This window comes from Salmo trutta, chromosome 18, assembly GCF_901001165.1.
Source record: "Salmo trutta chromosome 18, fSalTru1.1, whole genome shotgun sequence".
In the NCBI taxonomy this organism is placed as follows: domain Eukaryota; kingdom Metazoa; phylum Chordata; class Actinopteri; order Salmoniformes; family Salmonidae; genus Salmo; species Salmo trutta.
In genome coordinates, this window is record NC_042974.1 from 51,888,625 (window position 1) to 51,905,503 (window position 16,879).

Here is a 16,879-nt window from a genome sequence, read left to right on the forward strand (position 1 = left end):
AAAGTTGCAAATGAATGCAAATGAATTCCCATCATTTGCATTCATTCGTTTGAGACACCAATGATTAGAAAATGTTGATTAGAAATCTAGAATTTATAGGCCTATAAAATGTATCCACTGCCACCACACTAGGTGAGTGTGGCAGGGCCTGTCTAGTAGCGTACTACATTGTGTCAGCAAGTTGTCACTATGAAATAACGCTATTAATTCCCGCGGTCAGGTCGCCGCAGCCCTCGCAGTTGGAACTAAAACAAGTTCCTGACATTCTAGGACTTATTTGTCCATGTCTCGTGCGGTTGAGCCGAGAGAGCACAGACGCCCCTTTATCTGGGCGCTGGACTTTTCAGCATTAGCGTCGTAGACAAGAGTTGTTTTTTATCTGGGCCATAATTCAACCTTTACTACATGCGCAAACATTCCAATGGTTTGCCTTTGGCGAGAGAAGGCAGCGCGAGCCAGGCCTGGCGCATGGCTCCGTGGAAGTCCGTCTGACTAATTGAATTGTGACCGTTTAAGTACTTTTCTCTGCTTCTACCGTTCATTTATTAGACCCCGGAATTAACTGAGCCTATAAAAGGATTTTACAATGTCAGCCTGGTATACTTTGTCACCTTTTCCCTCCTTAAAAGTCCCGCCTGACCCTAATGAATTGAGTCGTGTTTCTGTCAATTAAACACTTTGTCCACTTTGTGTCCTGAACAGAAGAAGAACAAATCTATAGAGGCTTCCTTGTCCAATAAAAAGGATAAATAATATTGGTAATGAAATGGAGTAGCCTACTTTGCTCACTCTCCCCCGTCCTGGATAAGTCTAAACACACGTTGAGAGCATCTAACTGGAGAGAGTTATAAAATAAACATCGCTCTGGCACCAGCCGTCTTCAGGACAGGCGCCCTCGTAAAAAAAAAAAATCGCAGTTTGTCTGTCTAGAAGAGAAGGCTCTCGGCACCTCCGCTGTTGAACTTGAACTGTCGCTTGATTTATGACACCGCCGGTAGGCCTATTCTAATCTATGAGACGAATCAGACACTTTTTTAAATGATGTGTTATTGCACTAGAATTTAATGCGCCAGGTTTGGGTGCGTGTCATATTTATTTTTATTATGAACATACATTAATAAAGTTTGTGTAAATAAAGTTAGAGAGATATGGGCTACTCATGTCTGCGTTTTACTAGTGGTGGGGAGCCGGACTCCCCCCAAACGCCTCGCCTCCCTCGGGAAAGAGGGGGAGGGAAAGCGAGATGGAGAGTGGGAGGTGTAGGGTCTTTTTGGCCCCCAGCCTCTAGGTTAGCACAGAGACCCACAGAGAGGGAGAGAGAGGGATAGGAGAGAGAGCGATAGAGGGAGAGACATAAAGCCCTTAAATTGAATTGACAGAGAGGGAGTGAGAGAGGGAGGTGTAGTCTGAAGGATTACATCACGGCGCGCGTGGATATATCGTCCGAGCCAGATGCGGCTCAGTTTGGCGTCCGGCACCGGCCAGTGCATCGCCTAGCCCCAGACAACATGCGGACACCCAGAAACCAACAGGATCCAACGCTGAGACTAGTGAGAAAGCAGAGAAACCAGGACCTGACGCATTTTATGCACGGGAAAGCCCAGGGGAAATGCAGCCAAGTCGGCTCATGCTTCTGACACTAATGGGTATGGTTCAACCTTTTCGTTGAAAGTACTTTGAAAGTGCGTTTTGCCGTCTTGTTAAAAAAGTGAAGGACTTCATTCTAACCATTTAGACGCGTGTCATGGACTCAAGTTACGCAGCGAAACTCCACTGGCTCAGCGCGTCAACTTTCCTCTCTGACTGCATTTGCCGGTTGCTATGGTGAATAGGCTCCAGCCAGCCGAAACTTTCTGAGGGCAAGTTTTTCGTGGAGTTTGACAAGATCACCGGGTCGAGCGCGTGCGTGACGACGTGCGCTGGACTACGGGGCGCATCGTGACTCATCCACACGCAATCTCTCTCCCTCCGGGGAAAACGGATGATAATTTCAAACCTCTAAGGATTAGACTTTGTATATTCTATATATAACTTGGAACTATTGTTACTAGAGATATGGATAACTCGTACTATTTTCTGGCCATGTCCATGCTGGTTCTGTCCCTCGGTTTAAGGATTGAGGAGGGCATGTGCCAACACTACTACCTCCTCCGTCCCATCCCCAGCGACACTCTCCCCATAGTGGAGCTCAAAGAGGACCCAGACCCTGTCCTGGATCCAAAAGAACGGGACCTGAACGAGACCGAACTCAGATCCACCCTGGGTAGTCACTTCGACCCACACTTCATGTCCATTACCCCGCCAGAGGACAAGTACTCGGGCAACGAGGACTTGAGCGACTCGGAGATACGTCAGAAGCCGTCCGGCGCGATGCCCAAGGAGATCAAAGCCATGGAGTTTGAGATCCAGCACGGCAAGAAGCACAAGCCCAGTAAAAAACTTAGAAGAAGGCTGCAACTGTGGCTGTGGTCTTACGCGTTCTGTCCAGTTGTTTATACATGGAACGACCTCGGGAACAGATTCTGGCCGCGCTACGTGAAGGTGGGGAGCTGCTACAATAAGCGTTCTTGTTCGGTCCCTGAAGGGATGGTTTGCAAACCTGCCAAATCGGCCCATTTTACGATCTTACGATGGAGGTGCCTGCAGAGAAAAGGAGGTCTGAAATGCGCTTGGATACCAGTTCAGTACCCCATTATATCTGAGTGCAAATGCTCATGCACGAACTGAAATAAACTGAAATGATCTTTTTGTATTGTTATTATTTCTAAAAAGATTAATAAAAAATCATAGTTACATGATTATTTTTATATGCACTGTCAAGTGCAAGAATGTATATTTTATGTATATGTGGTCCCATTTTATTTTATGATGACAAACTTTGTAAAAAGGTCAGTATTATTATTATTATTATTATTATTATATAACCACCGTCTACTGTATTTGTTGAACATATCTTGGATGTGATGTATCTTTATATTTATACTGAAGAAGAGCACTTCGCATTGTGAAGCATTAAAATACTGTTATTGAAGTACTACAGATATTTTCCATTCTTTGGGAAGAAAATAAGTGGTTTATGGACCTCTGTGTCAAAATTAGCCAAAATGTAAATTCAGCTTGTGATACTAAATAAAGGGACAATTGTGGGTAAACCATGTAAAATAACAGTAACTACCAGGCTATTTATTCTCTGTTCATGTAGTCATTGCCAGTTAAAATAAAACCACTCAAATGAGTCTTTGGAAGGAGTTTTGTTTTGTTAGAAAAATGTGTTCCATCTTTGATTTACATCTCCTTTGTCCTCAATTTGCAGTCAGTTTTGCCAGATTTTTTTCCCCTACTGTTTCAAAACAGGAAGAAATGGGCCTTACAGCTCATGCAGACCTGTGGAGGAAAAGTTTAGGGAAAGTGTACTGTGTTTGATTATTCAGCTGCTGACCACACACATATACATGTCTCACATGGCACCTTTTATGCACTCAACATCTGCCCTGTAGCTACATGATGTTGGCACCTCTTGGTCCTCTTCCCTTATTCCGCTCAGTAGATGCTCTCTGTGTTCACTGATGATTCACTTGCCCTGTTCTCCTCAGCCCTTTTCCTGGTTGCTCTCCTCCAACCGTAGATGGCAAGACATTGGTTTTAACGTCAACTCCAAAGGCCTTGAACCAACAATCCTGCAGTTATATGGCAAGGTCACTACCTCATTTTTTTTATTTGAGTCATTTAGCAGACACTCCTATCCAGAGCAACTGACAGGAACATTTAGGGTTAAGTGTCTTGCTCAAGGGCACATCAACAGAATGTTTTGTTTAACCTAGTTGGCTCAGGGATTCGAACCAGCGACCTTTCGGTTAATGACCCAACGTTTTTAACCACTAGGTTACCTTCCAGAAAGGTCCGGACCCCTTGGTAGACAGAGGCATGCTACTCTATAATAGCCTAGACATCGGTAGGATGGTGTTCCATTTAAACAAAGGACATACAGCTCAGTCCCAATGACCATTCTCATCGCACCCGGTGACAGTTTCTCATCTCACCCGGTGACAGTTTTGAGATAGAAGAGAAATGAACTCTCACTGAAAGCAGTTTTTTTTCAAACCTGCGACCTCTGCTACTGCTACAGAATGAATTAACTATCTAGACTACTTTCAGTAAGTGGGAATTCTATCAGAAAACTGCTTGTGTAATGAGAATGCCCAATGGGGAAATCCCACTCAATCTTTTTCAAACCATGAATTGTGACCTCTGCTTCTGCTACAAATTGAATGAAATATCAAGAGACTATACTCTCAGTGAATGTGGGATTTTCTCTTCCATAATCTGCCCTTACAACCCTACAGACTTTTTGCATAAAGACCATTAAGTTGGGCACAGCACACCAATCTTTCATTCAATCAGAATTTTTGGAATTCACTGTTGAAATCCAGGTATACTGTGTGTGAAGTAAAGGAAATGGAAGCCATCCGAATCCCAAGTCGGGAGCACAGCTCATTTAACATAAGAAAGAGCAGGACCTGGTCTGATTTGGTCGACACTGCTTCATTTCATTACACTACCTCTTGATGAAAGCTATTGCTGGATTCTTTTACTAATTCAATATACTATATATTTTACTGTAAAAGTGGTTTCAGGAAAGGTGAGCGAGATGAATTTGTAGAGACACTAGTGGCCTGCCAGGGACTTGTGTATTTTTCTATATGTCAGTGTGCTTAGTGTACGCCTGCTTTAAGAGGTGCCGAAAGCCCAGACACACCTTTGAATATTTCTAACAAGTGCAACTTAAGTTTTCCAGCTTTCGTCCAGACATTTTTGTTTTTTTCTTAATTTCAGCAGTTTTCTGCAGCAGCAGCAATGCTAATGTGTGGACGTATTGGAATCTCGGCCCAAAGTAATCAAACAAGGATTCTGAAACTAAAGCAGAGGACATAGTATGTGGTTATACTTTATCAATAGTATATTATACTATATCAATATGAGTGTCCTAAGAACGACATCCAATCTCTTTACTGGAATAACACAGGAAAGGACAGCCAATCAACTTGTTTCATTATTTATGTGATAAATGCTCATTACTACAGCACCAATATTGTACACCGTTACAACGCGCTGGCGTTACATTGATGGCAGCTACGGGATTAACCAACATGAACTTCAACCAGCATGTTTATTATAATGTAGGGATGTAACCTGGATTGCCCTATGGGCCCTGGTTAAAAGAAGTGCACTAAATAGGGAATAAGGTGCCATTTGGGATGCAGGTCACGCCGCCATGCCGTGACAGTTGGACGGCGAGAGCGAGTGAGAGAGAGAAAGACAGAGAGGCAGACAGACAGACAGACAGACAGACAGACAGACAGACAGACAGACAGACAGACAGACAGACAGACAGACAGACAGACAGACAGACAGACAGCGAGATAGGTAGAAAGAGAGAGAAACAGACAGAGGATGTGAGATTTTATTGCCAGTGTTAATGATTGAAGTGTTGAGTACTTTTCTGACACAAATCATAATGGGAATGGAATGGGGAGTGATGGTCTGACAGTTCCGATTCCACATCCTTTTAGCGCCATGTTGTGAGGATCACAATGTTGTTTTGGATCTCTATTTGGATCATATCTCTTTCTGGACTGGACTCAATGCCATTCTCCCCCTCTACCCCCCCAACCTTCATCACCCATGCTGCACCCACACGCTAAGTAAACTAAAACCACTATCTAATACTAAAAATACAACTTCAAGCATCTAAATCATTTTTCCCCCTTTGTCTCCTCAAAGTTCAAAGCCTGTTTTATCCCAAACTTCCCCTTAGAATCGCAAGGATTTCATTGATGACGTCCACAAGCTTGTAACTCTCTGCAAGTCATGTCCACAACCCTTTTAATGAGGTTTACGAGCCAAGGGGGATTTCTCTACCTTTGTATGCTGTTGCAATTAGTCGTTCTTAGAGCTACAGTAATCAATAACATCCAACACTTTCAAAGTGGAACAAATTCCATCATCAAATCGTTTTTTTTTTACTTCAATTAGTTACCACAATAAGCACCGGAAATCTCTCTCTCTGATCTCTTCTTGTCTTATTTCCAACATCCACACACACTCAAAGTCACTGGAGACAACTTAAAACACATATTTTATGTGCCCATCTTGCTTTGCTCTCAATCATCAAGGATGGAGAAGGGAAGTGGAGAGAGGTGGAAGCAACGGAGGATTAGTGGAAGACAGTGCGGTGGAGATGAAAGGAGGGGTAGAGGAAGAGAGGTGAGAGGTGGGTATTCTTGGGTTTCAAATAAGACTGTTATCGGTGGACTGTAGGCAGGTATGCAGGCCGAGGTCAGACCAGGCTTTGATGTGTGTCTGTGTGTGTGTGTGTGTGTGTGTTTTGAGATGTGTGGTGGTTGGCACACTGCCAGGTCTGATAGGGAGTGTCTCAATCAGGGCAGCTTCTGTGTGACGATTCTCAGCACTCCATTCAATGACCAGAGACTGCAAAACAGAATAGTCTTCTGATGCTTGAAGCGCGAGCGCTCTATAGCCAGTGAAGGTGGCAAAATAACATAGAATGTTGTCAAGCGTTTCAAGAGCTCAGCATTTCAGAAGTAACACCTGTCAGAAACAGCGTTCGAACCATTCATGCAAAACAAGGGGAATGCTGCTGTTGTTTAGAACACTAACTCAATACTGCATATGATAGTTCTTAAAGTATGTGCAACATTTCTCGCACTCATTAGTCAATGAATGAAATGAAACCCTAACTTCTCATTAGATATCATTATTATTGGTCCTTAACTTTTATAAAACGAGGCCACAGATGATGAAGAACTGTATCTAGATATTCTCTGTACATCAGTCAGTGTGTTCACATCATCTTTCATCTGTTTCAGTTCAGTAGGAAAATGCAGTTATAGCCGGTAATGCTTCACTTGAACAGTTTTATAGCTAGCTGTCACATTTAGGGACGATGGAGGAATTCACACAGAGGGAAACTAATGCTGCGTACACACACACACACACACACACACGCACACACACACACGCACACACACACACACACACACACAGGCACACACACGCACACACACACACGCGCGCACACACACACACACACACACACAGGCACACACACACACACACACACACACACACACACACACACACACACACACACACACACACACACACACACACACACACACACACACACACACACACACACAGAGAGAGAGAGAGAGTAATGCTGTAGACTGACTGCTCTACCTACTACTGGCTGTTAAGACCTGGCCAGAGGAGAGACAACAGTGTGCCTCTGGGACTGACTGGTCGTGTGTGCATGTCATTGGGCTGGCTGCAAACACACACAAAAGCATGCACATAGACACATAGACACGCAGGCACGTACACACACACAAACACACACAGGCACACGCATGCAACAATCCACCATACATCCTCCTAGCACTACATCAGATGTCACCTCATCTACTCTCATCGGAAGGACATTTCGGTCCTAAATATTTGCCTACTACACTCCTATTTTCTAACATCCAGTTATATTCATCATTTTGATGGGAGAAAAGCTGGCATTCCTTCTCTTTGCACGAAGCTGAGAAACGCTAAGCAATTATCTCTTCAGAATATTAATAAGACGATTTGAGTCTCTCTGGGCAGACTGCCTTCTAACAAATCCAGACAGACTGACTGACACAGCTATGGAGAAGTTTCTATGAACGCCCCATGAAGCCTTTATGAGTCCTCTATGAAGTGGATGGCTCAGTCGGTTGAGGTATGGTGCTTTCAACACCAGAGTTGTGGGTTTGACTCCTGCATGGCCCTACCAAAACCCCATTGGCCATATTTCTCTGACCTTTGAGGTCACGATAAGCTGCTACAGCCTGTTGTCATTTTCTCACTATGACTGGCTTGTTAGCCCTACTGCTATCCCTGATACCAAAATATACACACACAACAAGCAAGTGTGCGCACACACACACGCATGCAAACACAAATACACACTGACACACACAAACATGTCGACACAGACCTGCCCATCATGATCTGCCCCCTCAAATATTCCATTGTGTTATCTTGGAATACCACAGTCACAATTAATGTGTGTTCTCTAGGACATACACACTTCAGCTTCACACAAGGGGACATTTATTTGTCTGTCATCAACTTATTTTCCTTTGGTCTTTTTTTCCCCTTTTTTCTCTCCGTCTCTCTCTGGAAGAGAGAAAGATAAATGTCTGGCTCTACCTGAAGTAAACCTTAGATAAGTGGTGGAAGAGATGCAGAGAAGAGGACTGTGTGGAGGTCTTGAACTGCTTTCTCTGAGTGGGCTGTCTGCTCCGATTAGTGCTGACACACACGCACACACGTCTCTGGCAGCGGGCCGTGAGAACTGTCTGCTCCAAATCGATTGGCTGTCAGATGCAGAGATCCATCATGCCCTGATTCTTTCGGGACTTTAGACTGGTGTGTTTGTGTGTGCACTCAAAAAAAAAAGTCAAAAAAAATACATGTGGATCTAGTTAATTCAATTTTAGACAGTACTTACACCTAATGGAAACAGGTTATTTTTACACAAACATTTTTAGAACTACTAAATGGAAAAAAACACTTATTTACATTCAAAAGTTTTATTTCCAATTAACAATGGGGAGCCTTTTTATTTGATTTTATTTTACCTTTATTTAACTAGGCAAGTCAGTTAAGAACAAATTCTTATTTTCAGCTCCTATCTGCTTCTGGCTCCCTTATGAGCTTCTCTGCCAGCTCCTTAGCCAGCAGGGCTTAAAGGGTATGAAGCATGAGTTTTTATTCACCAATGTAACACAGTGTGGTCAAAGACTAAGTTAATTATTTGTAGTCACCATCTGGATGCCTATAAGTACAAACATAATTATGTTTTGGGGTTATTACATATTTATTAACCAAAGAGAAAATCATACCTGCTTACTCTAATTGTGTAACGTTAGTACCTTGTCAGTTCTCCTTTCTGTTTTGTCAACTTTTTGGCATGTTCTCTCTGAAGTAGGCTATTGCTTAGTGCTAGCGCGCTAGCTGACTGACATCTGGAATCTATCTATTTTAGATTTTTCTCCCAATAGCTATTGGATTTTCCCTGACTCTTCCCATCGGAACGTCCCCAGCCATCAATTTGTAAGTCTCTGCACTTTTGCACTAATGTTTTAGTTTTGTTGGGTCATTTGTGTTCTAACTGGTCTCCGGACGTTGGGCTCTAGCTTGCTGATCAGGCTGGCAAGGCAAATCGTTAATGTTAGATGGCTAAATAGCTAATGTTAGCAGGCTGGCTAGCTTGGTAAGATAGCTATATGCAGTTAACATTCTTTGAAATGTGGTTAGATGGCATTATGTATTTCCAAAACTTTGGTTTACTTTAATGTAGCTGTAAGCTGGGTGTTGATAGCAACTGGCTGACTCATTCAGGCTGGTAGGGCTAAAAATATCAGGCTAGAAAGGTTAAAGTTAAAAGGCTAGTATGCTAGCAACCTTGCAAGTTGATTTGTAACAATACATTCAAAGTTTTTGCTTGTAAGTTTGGTGACAATGTCATTGAAACCAGTAATCATGACTAATCAAACCAGTAATCAAACGATTTGGTTTAATTTGAAGTTATACATTTAAAGTTATTTCTGTTGGAGTTTACATTATAGGGAGTAGACTGGCTTGCCAGGTCCTCCATATTACATCACACCCTGGAGACATGACTTCGGCATTCTTTGGAATTCTGATCAGTTTTATGTAATCACTCCAAAAATGGGAAAGTGAGGTGTAACTTTGCTTTGGGACTTTTGAATCACTAATGCAAATCCATATGTTGCATGTGGTTATGTTAATGTTACCTAACGTTTAAGGAACAGTAAACTAATCAACAGACCAGTTTAACCATAATGACATTCTCAGTAACGGTTACATAAACCTTTTACATGTAGTTGTTTATCTACCTTAGTTGAATGCACTAAATAAAGTCGCTCTCAATAAAAGTGTCTGCTAAATTACCAAAATGTTGCAGAGCATGCTGGGTATTATTCTAATACACTCTGCCCCCCAAAAAGACAAACTCTTTGACCAAATGAAATTTTGTCAGTTAATTTCTACATGAATGAATCTGGTGCACATCAAATTCCACCGAGTTAAGTAAATTCTACAAGAGACAATTACATTCCGCCATTAAATATGAATTGATTGTGTACTGTCAACAAAATATGATAGAGCAAAACTTAAAGGGCAGCCAAAATCTGTGTGTGTGTGTGTGTGTGTGTGTGTGTGTGTGTGTGTGTGTGTGTGTGTGTGTGTGTGTGTGTGTGTGTGTGTGTGGATGGAGCCTTGAGGGCTGTAGGCCTGCTCTGGAGCAGTATTGGTTTGACAGACACCTAAGCAGTCACCAGCACTTCCACAAGTGTGTGTGCACATCATGCGTAGGTTCACAAGATACATTTAGCAATTAAGGCAATCACTTCTCATCAGTAATTTAATTAAATGGTAGCTGTAGGCCACAAAATTATCATGCAATGAATTAAGCAATTCAACTGTATAAATTGCAAAGGCTATTTTGCAGTTGAGTCAAGTTTCTGATGCTGTTTTGATCACTTTTTATATATATATATATATATTTAAACAGCATATATACACATATATATGTGTATATATATATATATATATACACTGATATTTATTCAGTGACAGCTTACTGAAATTTCTGATGACTTTACTCTACGACTTGAATTACAAAGTAATGTTTATTTTAGGTTGTCATATTCCAGCATTATACTCCCCCTAGTGGCAGATATTATGATGAAACTGCTTTCAGCCTGCACACTGCTCTGACTGCATGCTGTTTTCAATCACCTACAATCACTTGAAATTACTGTTAATAGAATTTAAAAATATATAAAAGAACTTAAGCCCAATTGGTACAAATGATCGCTCTTTTTCGCTCTATTTCTCTCGCTCACACGCTCTCATACGGTGTTGGACTGAGAGGGGATTAAAGGGCGCAGAGCGACAGTTACACAGAGAAAGAAAAACAGAGGGTCAGAGAGAGAAATAGAGACGTAGGGTTTCCTGGGAGGCTGTGGCTTTAGCGAGGGGCTTTGTGTGGGCAGAAAAGATGACACGCTAGATACCTTCACCTCAGGATCATGGAGTTAACCTTCCCATCCCTGTGAGCCTCAGACAACAATACCACAATGATGGGATGTCCTGTATACCCAACTGCACACACATGCACTGGTGGCAGTGCTGGAATAAACCTACGACCTTACACATATAAACACACACACACACAGAGAGTGAGAGCCCTTAGACAACAATAACAAGGCCCTTGGATGCCCACTGAGATTTTACTGAGTTACAGTTCATATGAGGAAATCAGTCCATTGAATTAAATTCATTAGATCCTAATCTATGGATTTCACATGATTGGGAATACAGATATGCATCTGTTGGTCACAGATACATAAAAAAAATGGGCCTCAGGTACTGGTCACGGTATTTCTGTGCGTTCAAATTGCCATCAATAAAATGCAAATGTGTTTGTTGTCCGTAGCTTATACCTGCCCATACCATAACCCCACCGCCACCATGGGGCACTCTGTTGACAAAGTTGACTTTAGCAAACCGCTCGCCCACACAACGCCATACACGACGCCATACACGTGGTATGTGGTTGTGAGGCCGGTTGGACGTATTGCCAAATTATCTAAAATGACGTTGGAGGCTGCTTATGGTAGAGAATTGAACATTCAATTCTCTGGCAGCAGCTTTGGTGGACATTCCTGCAGTCAGTATGCCAATTGCACGCTTCCTCAAAACTTGAGACGTCTGTGGCATTGTGTTTTTTGACAAAACTGCACATTTTAGAGTGGCCTTTTATTGTCCCCAGCACAAGGTGCAGCTGTGTAATGATCATGCTGTTTAATCAGCTTCTTGATATGCCAGACCAGTCAGATGGATGATCTTGGCAAAGGAGAAATGCTCACTAACAAGGAAGTATACTCATTTGTGCACAACATTTGAGAGAAATAAGCTTTTTGTGCGTATGGAAAACTTCTGGGATCTTTTATTTCAGCTCATGAAACATGCGGCCAACACTTTACGTTTATATTTTTGTTCAGTGTAACTCCAGCTAAACTACCTTCACAAATTATTCACACCCCTTGACTTTTTCCACATTTTGTTGTGTTACAACATGAATTTAAAATGGATTAAATTGAGATATTTTTGTCGTCACTGGCCTACACACAATACCCCGTAATGTGTAATTATGTATTTTCAAAATGTTTACAAATGAAAAGCTGAAATGTTTTCAGTCAATAAGTATTCAACCCCTTTGCTAGGGATGTTTTTTAGGATAAAAAGAAACGGAGCAGAGCTGAAACCCTGGTTCAGTCTGCTTTCAACAGACACTGGGAGACAAATTCACCTTTCAGCAGGACGATAACCTAAACCTGGTTCAGTCTGCTTTCAACAGACACTGGGAGACAAATTCACCTTTCAGCAGGACGATAACCTAAAACTCAAAGGCAAATTTCCACTGGAAGTTTCTTACCAAGATGACATTGAATGTTCCTGAGTGGCCTAGCTACAGTTTTGACTTAAATTGGTTTGAAAATCTATGGCAATACTTGAAAATGGCAGTGTAACAATGACCAACAACCAACTTGACAAAGCTTGAAGAATAATATTGTGCAAATGTTGTACAATCAAGGTGTGCAAAACTCTAAGAGACTTACCCAGAAAGACTCACAGCTGTAATCACTGTCAAAGGTGATTCTAACATGTATTGACTCAGGAGGTTGAATACTTAACTAATAAATATATATTACTGTTTTTATTCCACTTTGACATGAGTATTTTGTGTAGATCGTTGACCAACAAATTTAACCATAAAAACAAGAGCATTGTTGTGTGTGTTTTTGTGTGTCTGCATCTCTGCATCTCTGTGTGTGTGTGTGGGGGGGGGGGGGGGGGGGGAAATCGGTCATTGTATCACTGTTCAGGAATGAGACAATCTTTCTTATAAAACGTGATGAACACATCCAACAATGTTTTAGATGCTTACGGTGGATTTCGATCTCAAATGTCTTTAGCTTCAGCAAAACTAGCCCTGCACACTTCCACCCAGCTAGTGCGTACTTCATTTAGCTGGTACTTCTTAAAGGCTAATCTGCTCTAAGGGAGAAACTGAGGGGAGTCAACTAAATCACATTTAAAAAGCGGAATAAAAAGGTGTCAACCTGCTCTAAGAACTTGGTTCCATCCCAAATGGCAACCTATTTCCTAAATAGGGAATGGGCCCCGGTCAAAAGTAGTGCACTATACAGGGAATACTAATAGGGGCTGAGATCTCTCTGTGATTTTCTGCTCTGGAGTTTAATGACATTCTATCAATGAGAGGTACAGTATCTATCATCCATGCTGTGGATTATGTGGAGGGTGTGGGCAAACAGGGGGTGCGAAACAATGTCAGGTATTTCGAGAGTACCGCACAGACAACAGGGCTTGGAGGCAGGTTGCTGGAGTTGCTGTGTGTGAAGCTGCCACAAGGTTGGTTTTGTCTGCGCTTGCCAGCCTGCGTTCAGGTAGTGTGTGTGTGATGCTTGGCGGCAGCCTGGCTTGGCCATGGGTGGGTGGAGATGCAGGCTGTCTCCTCACATTGAAGTGAAAACTTTGGAACGTCTCTCTGTGACATCCGACTTTTCCTAACCCTCCCACTCCCTGTCATTCCTGTTTCTCCATACCTGTCATAGGGGTGTCATAACCTGTCATAGGTGTGTCACAGGAGTGGTGGAGCCAGTGTGTGTGTGTGTGTGTGTGTGTGTGTGTGTGTGTGTGTGTGTGTGTGTGTGTGTGTGTGTGTGTGTGTGTGTGTGTGTGTGTGTGTCAATGGCAGAGCTGACTCAGTGTCTCCATATCAACAGTGTGTTAGAAAAAGCCCATCTCCAAATCAGACATGCCTCAGTTATGGCCAGCATTCCTGAACAGTGATACAATGACCGATCCACAATTATGTGCTTTCTTTCTCTGTGTGCGTGTGTGTGTGTGTGATGGAGAGAGGGATGGAAGAGAGCGTAAAATACTAGAAAGAGTTGGGAAAGAGAAAGGCAGCGAGAGATGGAAGGAGTGAGAGTGTGATGTTGTTTCAGAGTGCAGCGGAAGACGGATGGTAGTCTGTGTGTGTATCTGCCGGGGGAAACTCCTCCGTCCCAGACGGATGGTAGTCTGTGTGTGTGTCTGCCGGGGGAAACTCCTCCATCCCAGACGGATGGTAGTCTGTGTGTGTGTCTGCCGGGGGAAACTCCTCCGTCCCAGACGGATGGTAGTCTGTGTGTGTATCTGCCGGGGGAAACTCCTCCATCCCAGACGGATGGTAGTCTGTGTGTGTCTGCCGGGGGAAACTCCTCCATCCCAGACGGATGGTAGTCTGTGTGTGTGTCTGCCGGGGGAAACTCCTCCATCCCAGACGGATGGTAGTCTGTGTGTGTCTGCCGGGGGAAACTCCTCCATCCCAGACGGATGGTAGTCTGTGTGTGTCTGCCGGGGGAAACTCCTCCATCCCAGACGGATGGTAGTCTGTGTGTGTCTGCCGGGGGAAACTCCTCCATCCCAGACGGATGGTAGTCTGTGTGTGTATCTGCCGGGGGAAACTCCTCCACCCCAGACAGTGCGACCTGCCGGTAGGGACTAAAGGGGGAAAAGACAGGGGGTTTACATTTCTCTACGCTATATTACATTGATAAGTCTTTCTGTGTGTGTGTGTGTTAGCTAGTGTCTGTCACTGCGTCTGTTTTTTGCATCTATATGTGTGGGTTGGCGTGTCTGTGACTGCGTGCCTGCTAAGGTATGTTACTTTGTCTGTGTCTCTATGTCCGTCTAGGTGTGTGTGCAGCGTTGTGAGCACTCAAGAGTGTGTGTGTTTGTGTGTAGACTGGAGAGAGGGGGAGGGGAGGGTGGGGGGGATTTACACTGCCCCACACTGTTCAAACTGTTTATGCATACCAGTCTGCTCTGAGGGGCTCTCTGTCGCACTCTGTTTACACAAACTTATTTTGGGAAAATTCCACAGAGCTGGACAGGCCCTGGCCATAAATCACAGAATCTGCAGCTTTGTGGAATGATAGCTTCTGTCACTCACACACTCCTCAACACACACTTTAACAGCGTGTAAGTGGCAGAGGACACTGTGTGAGAATATGAGTGAGTGAATTGAATAAGTGTGTGTGTTTGTGTGTGTGTTGAGATATTATTCTGTGTGTGCACGCACAGGTAATATACACTAAATATACAAAAGTATGTGGACACCCTTCACATTAGTTGATTCTGCTTTTTCAGACACATCCATTGCTGACAGGGGTATAAAATCGAGCACACAGCCATGCAATCTCCGTAGACAAACATTGGCAGTAGAATGGCCTTACTTTAATTAGAATCATTAAAAAAATAAAAAATAATAATAATAATAAATTAATATATATATATATATTACCCCCTTTCTCCCCAATTGCAATCCAAATACGATCTTGTCTTATCGCTGCAACTCCCCAACAGGCTCGGGAGAGGCCAAGGTCAAGTCATGCGTCGTCTGAAACATGACCCACCTAACCGCACTTCTTAACACCTGCCCACTTAACATGGAAGAAACACCGTTCAATTGACAACCGAAGTCAGCCTTCAGGCGCCTGGCCCGCCACAAGGAGTCTCTAGAGCGCGATTAGCCAAGTAATGCCCCCGCGGCCAAACCCTCCCTAACACGGACGACTCTGGGCCAATTGTGCGCCGCCCTATGCGACTCAAGATCACGGCCGTGTTATGACATAGCCTGGGATCGAACCCGGGTCTGTAGTGACGCCTCAAGCACTGCGATGCAGTGCCATAGACCGCTGCGCCACTCAGGAGTCCCCTGAGCTCTGTGACTTTCAACGTGGCACCGTCATAGGATGCCTCCTTCCCACCAAGTCAGTTCATCAAATTTCTGCCCTGCTAGATCTGCCCTGGTCAACTGTAAGTGATGTTATTGGGAAATGGAAACGTCTCGGAGCAACAACGGCTCAGCACGGGACTGCAGCGTGCTGAAGCGCGTAAAAACCGTCTGTCCTCGGTTGCAACACTCACTACCGAGTTCCAAACTGCCTCTGGAAGCAACGTGAGCACAAGAACTGTTTGTCGAGAGCTTCAAGAAATGGATTTCCATGGCCGAGCAACCGTACGCAAGCCTAAGATCACCATGCGCAAAGCCAAGCATCAGCTGGAGTGGTATAAAGTTCGCCGCCATTGGACTCTGGAGCAGTGGAAACGCGTTCTCTGGGTGATGAATCACACTTCATCATCTGGCAGTCAACAGACGAATCTGGGTTTGGCCGCTGTCAGGAGATCGCTACCTGCCTGAATGCAAAGCACCAACTGTAAAGTTTGATGGAGGAGGAATAATGGTCTGGGGCTGTTTTTCATGGTTCGGGCTAGGCCCCTTAGTTCCAGTGAAGGGAACTCATAACACTACATCATACAATGACATTCTAGACGATTCTGTGCTTCTAACTTTGTGGCAACAGTTGAGGAAGGCCCTTTCCTGTTTCAGCATGACAATGCCCCCATGCACAAAGTGAGGTCAATACAGAAATGGTTTGTCGAGATCAGTGTGGAAGTACTTGACTGGGCTGCACAGAGCCCTGACCTCAACCCCAAAGAACACCTTTGGGATGAATTGGAACTCCGACTGCGAGCCAGGCCTAATCACCCAACATCAGTGCCCGACCTCACTAATGCTCTTGTGGCTGAATGGAAGTAAGTCCCCGCAGCAATGTTCTAACATCTAGTGGAAAGCCTTCCCAGAAGAGTGGAAGCTGTTATAGCA

The 16,879-nt window shown here is 43.7% G+C and overlaps 1 protein-coding gene across 1 annotated transcript; it reads left to right on the plus strand.

The window, feature by feature from the left end:
• The first annotated feature begins 1,412 nt into the window (after nt 1-1,412).
• nog3 (noggin 3) lies at nt 1,413-3,236 on the plus strand. The gene has a single exon (XM_029698991.1). It carries the CDS (start codon nt 2,056-2,058, stop codon nt 2,725-2,727), a length of 672 nt encoding a protein of 223 aa, XP_029554851.1. The 5' UTR covers nt 1,413-2,055; the 3' UTR covers nt 2,728-3,236.
• The last annotated feature ends 13,643 nt before the right edge of the window (nt 3,237-16,879 follow it).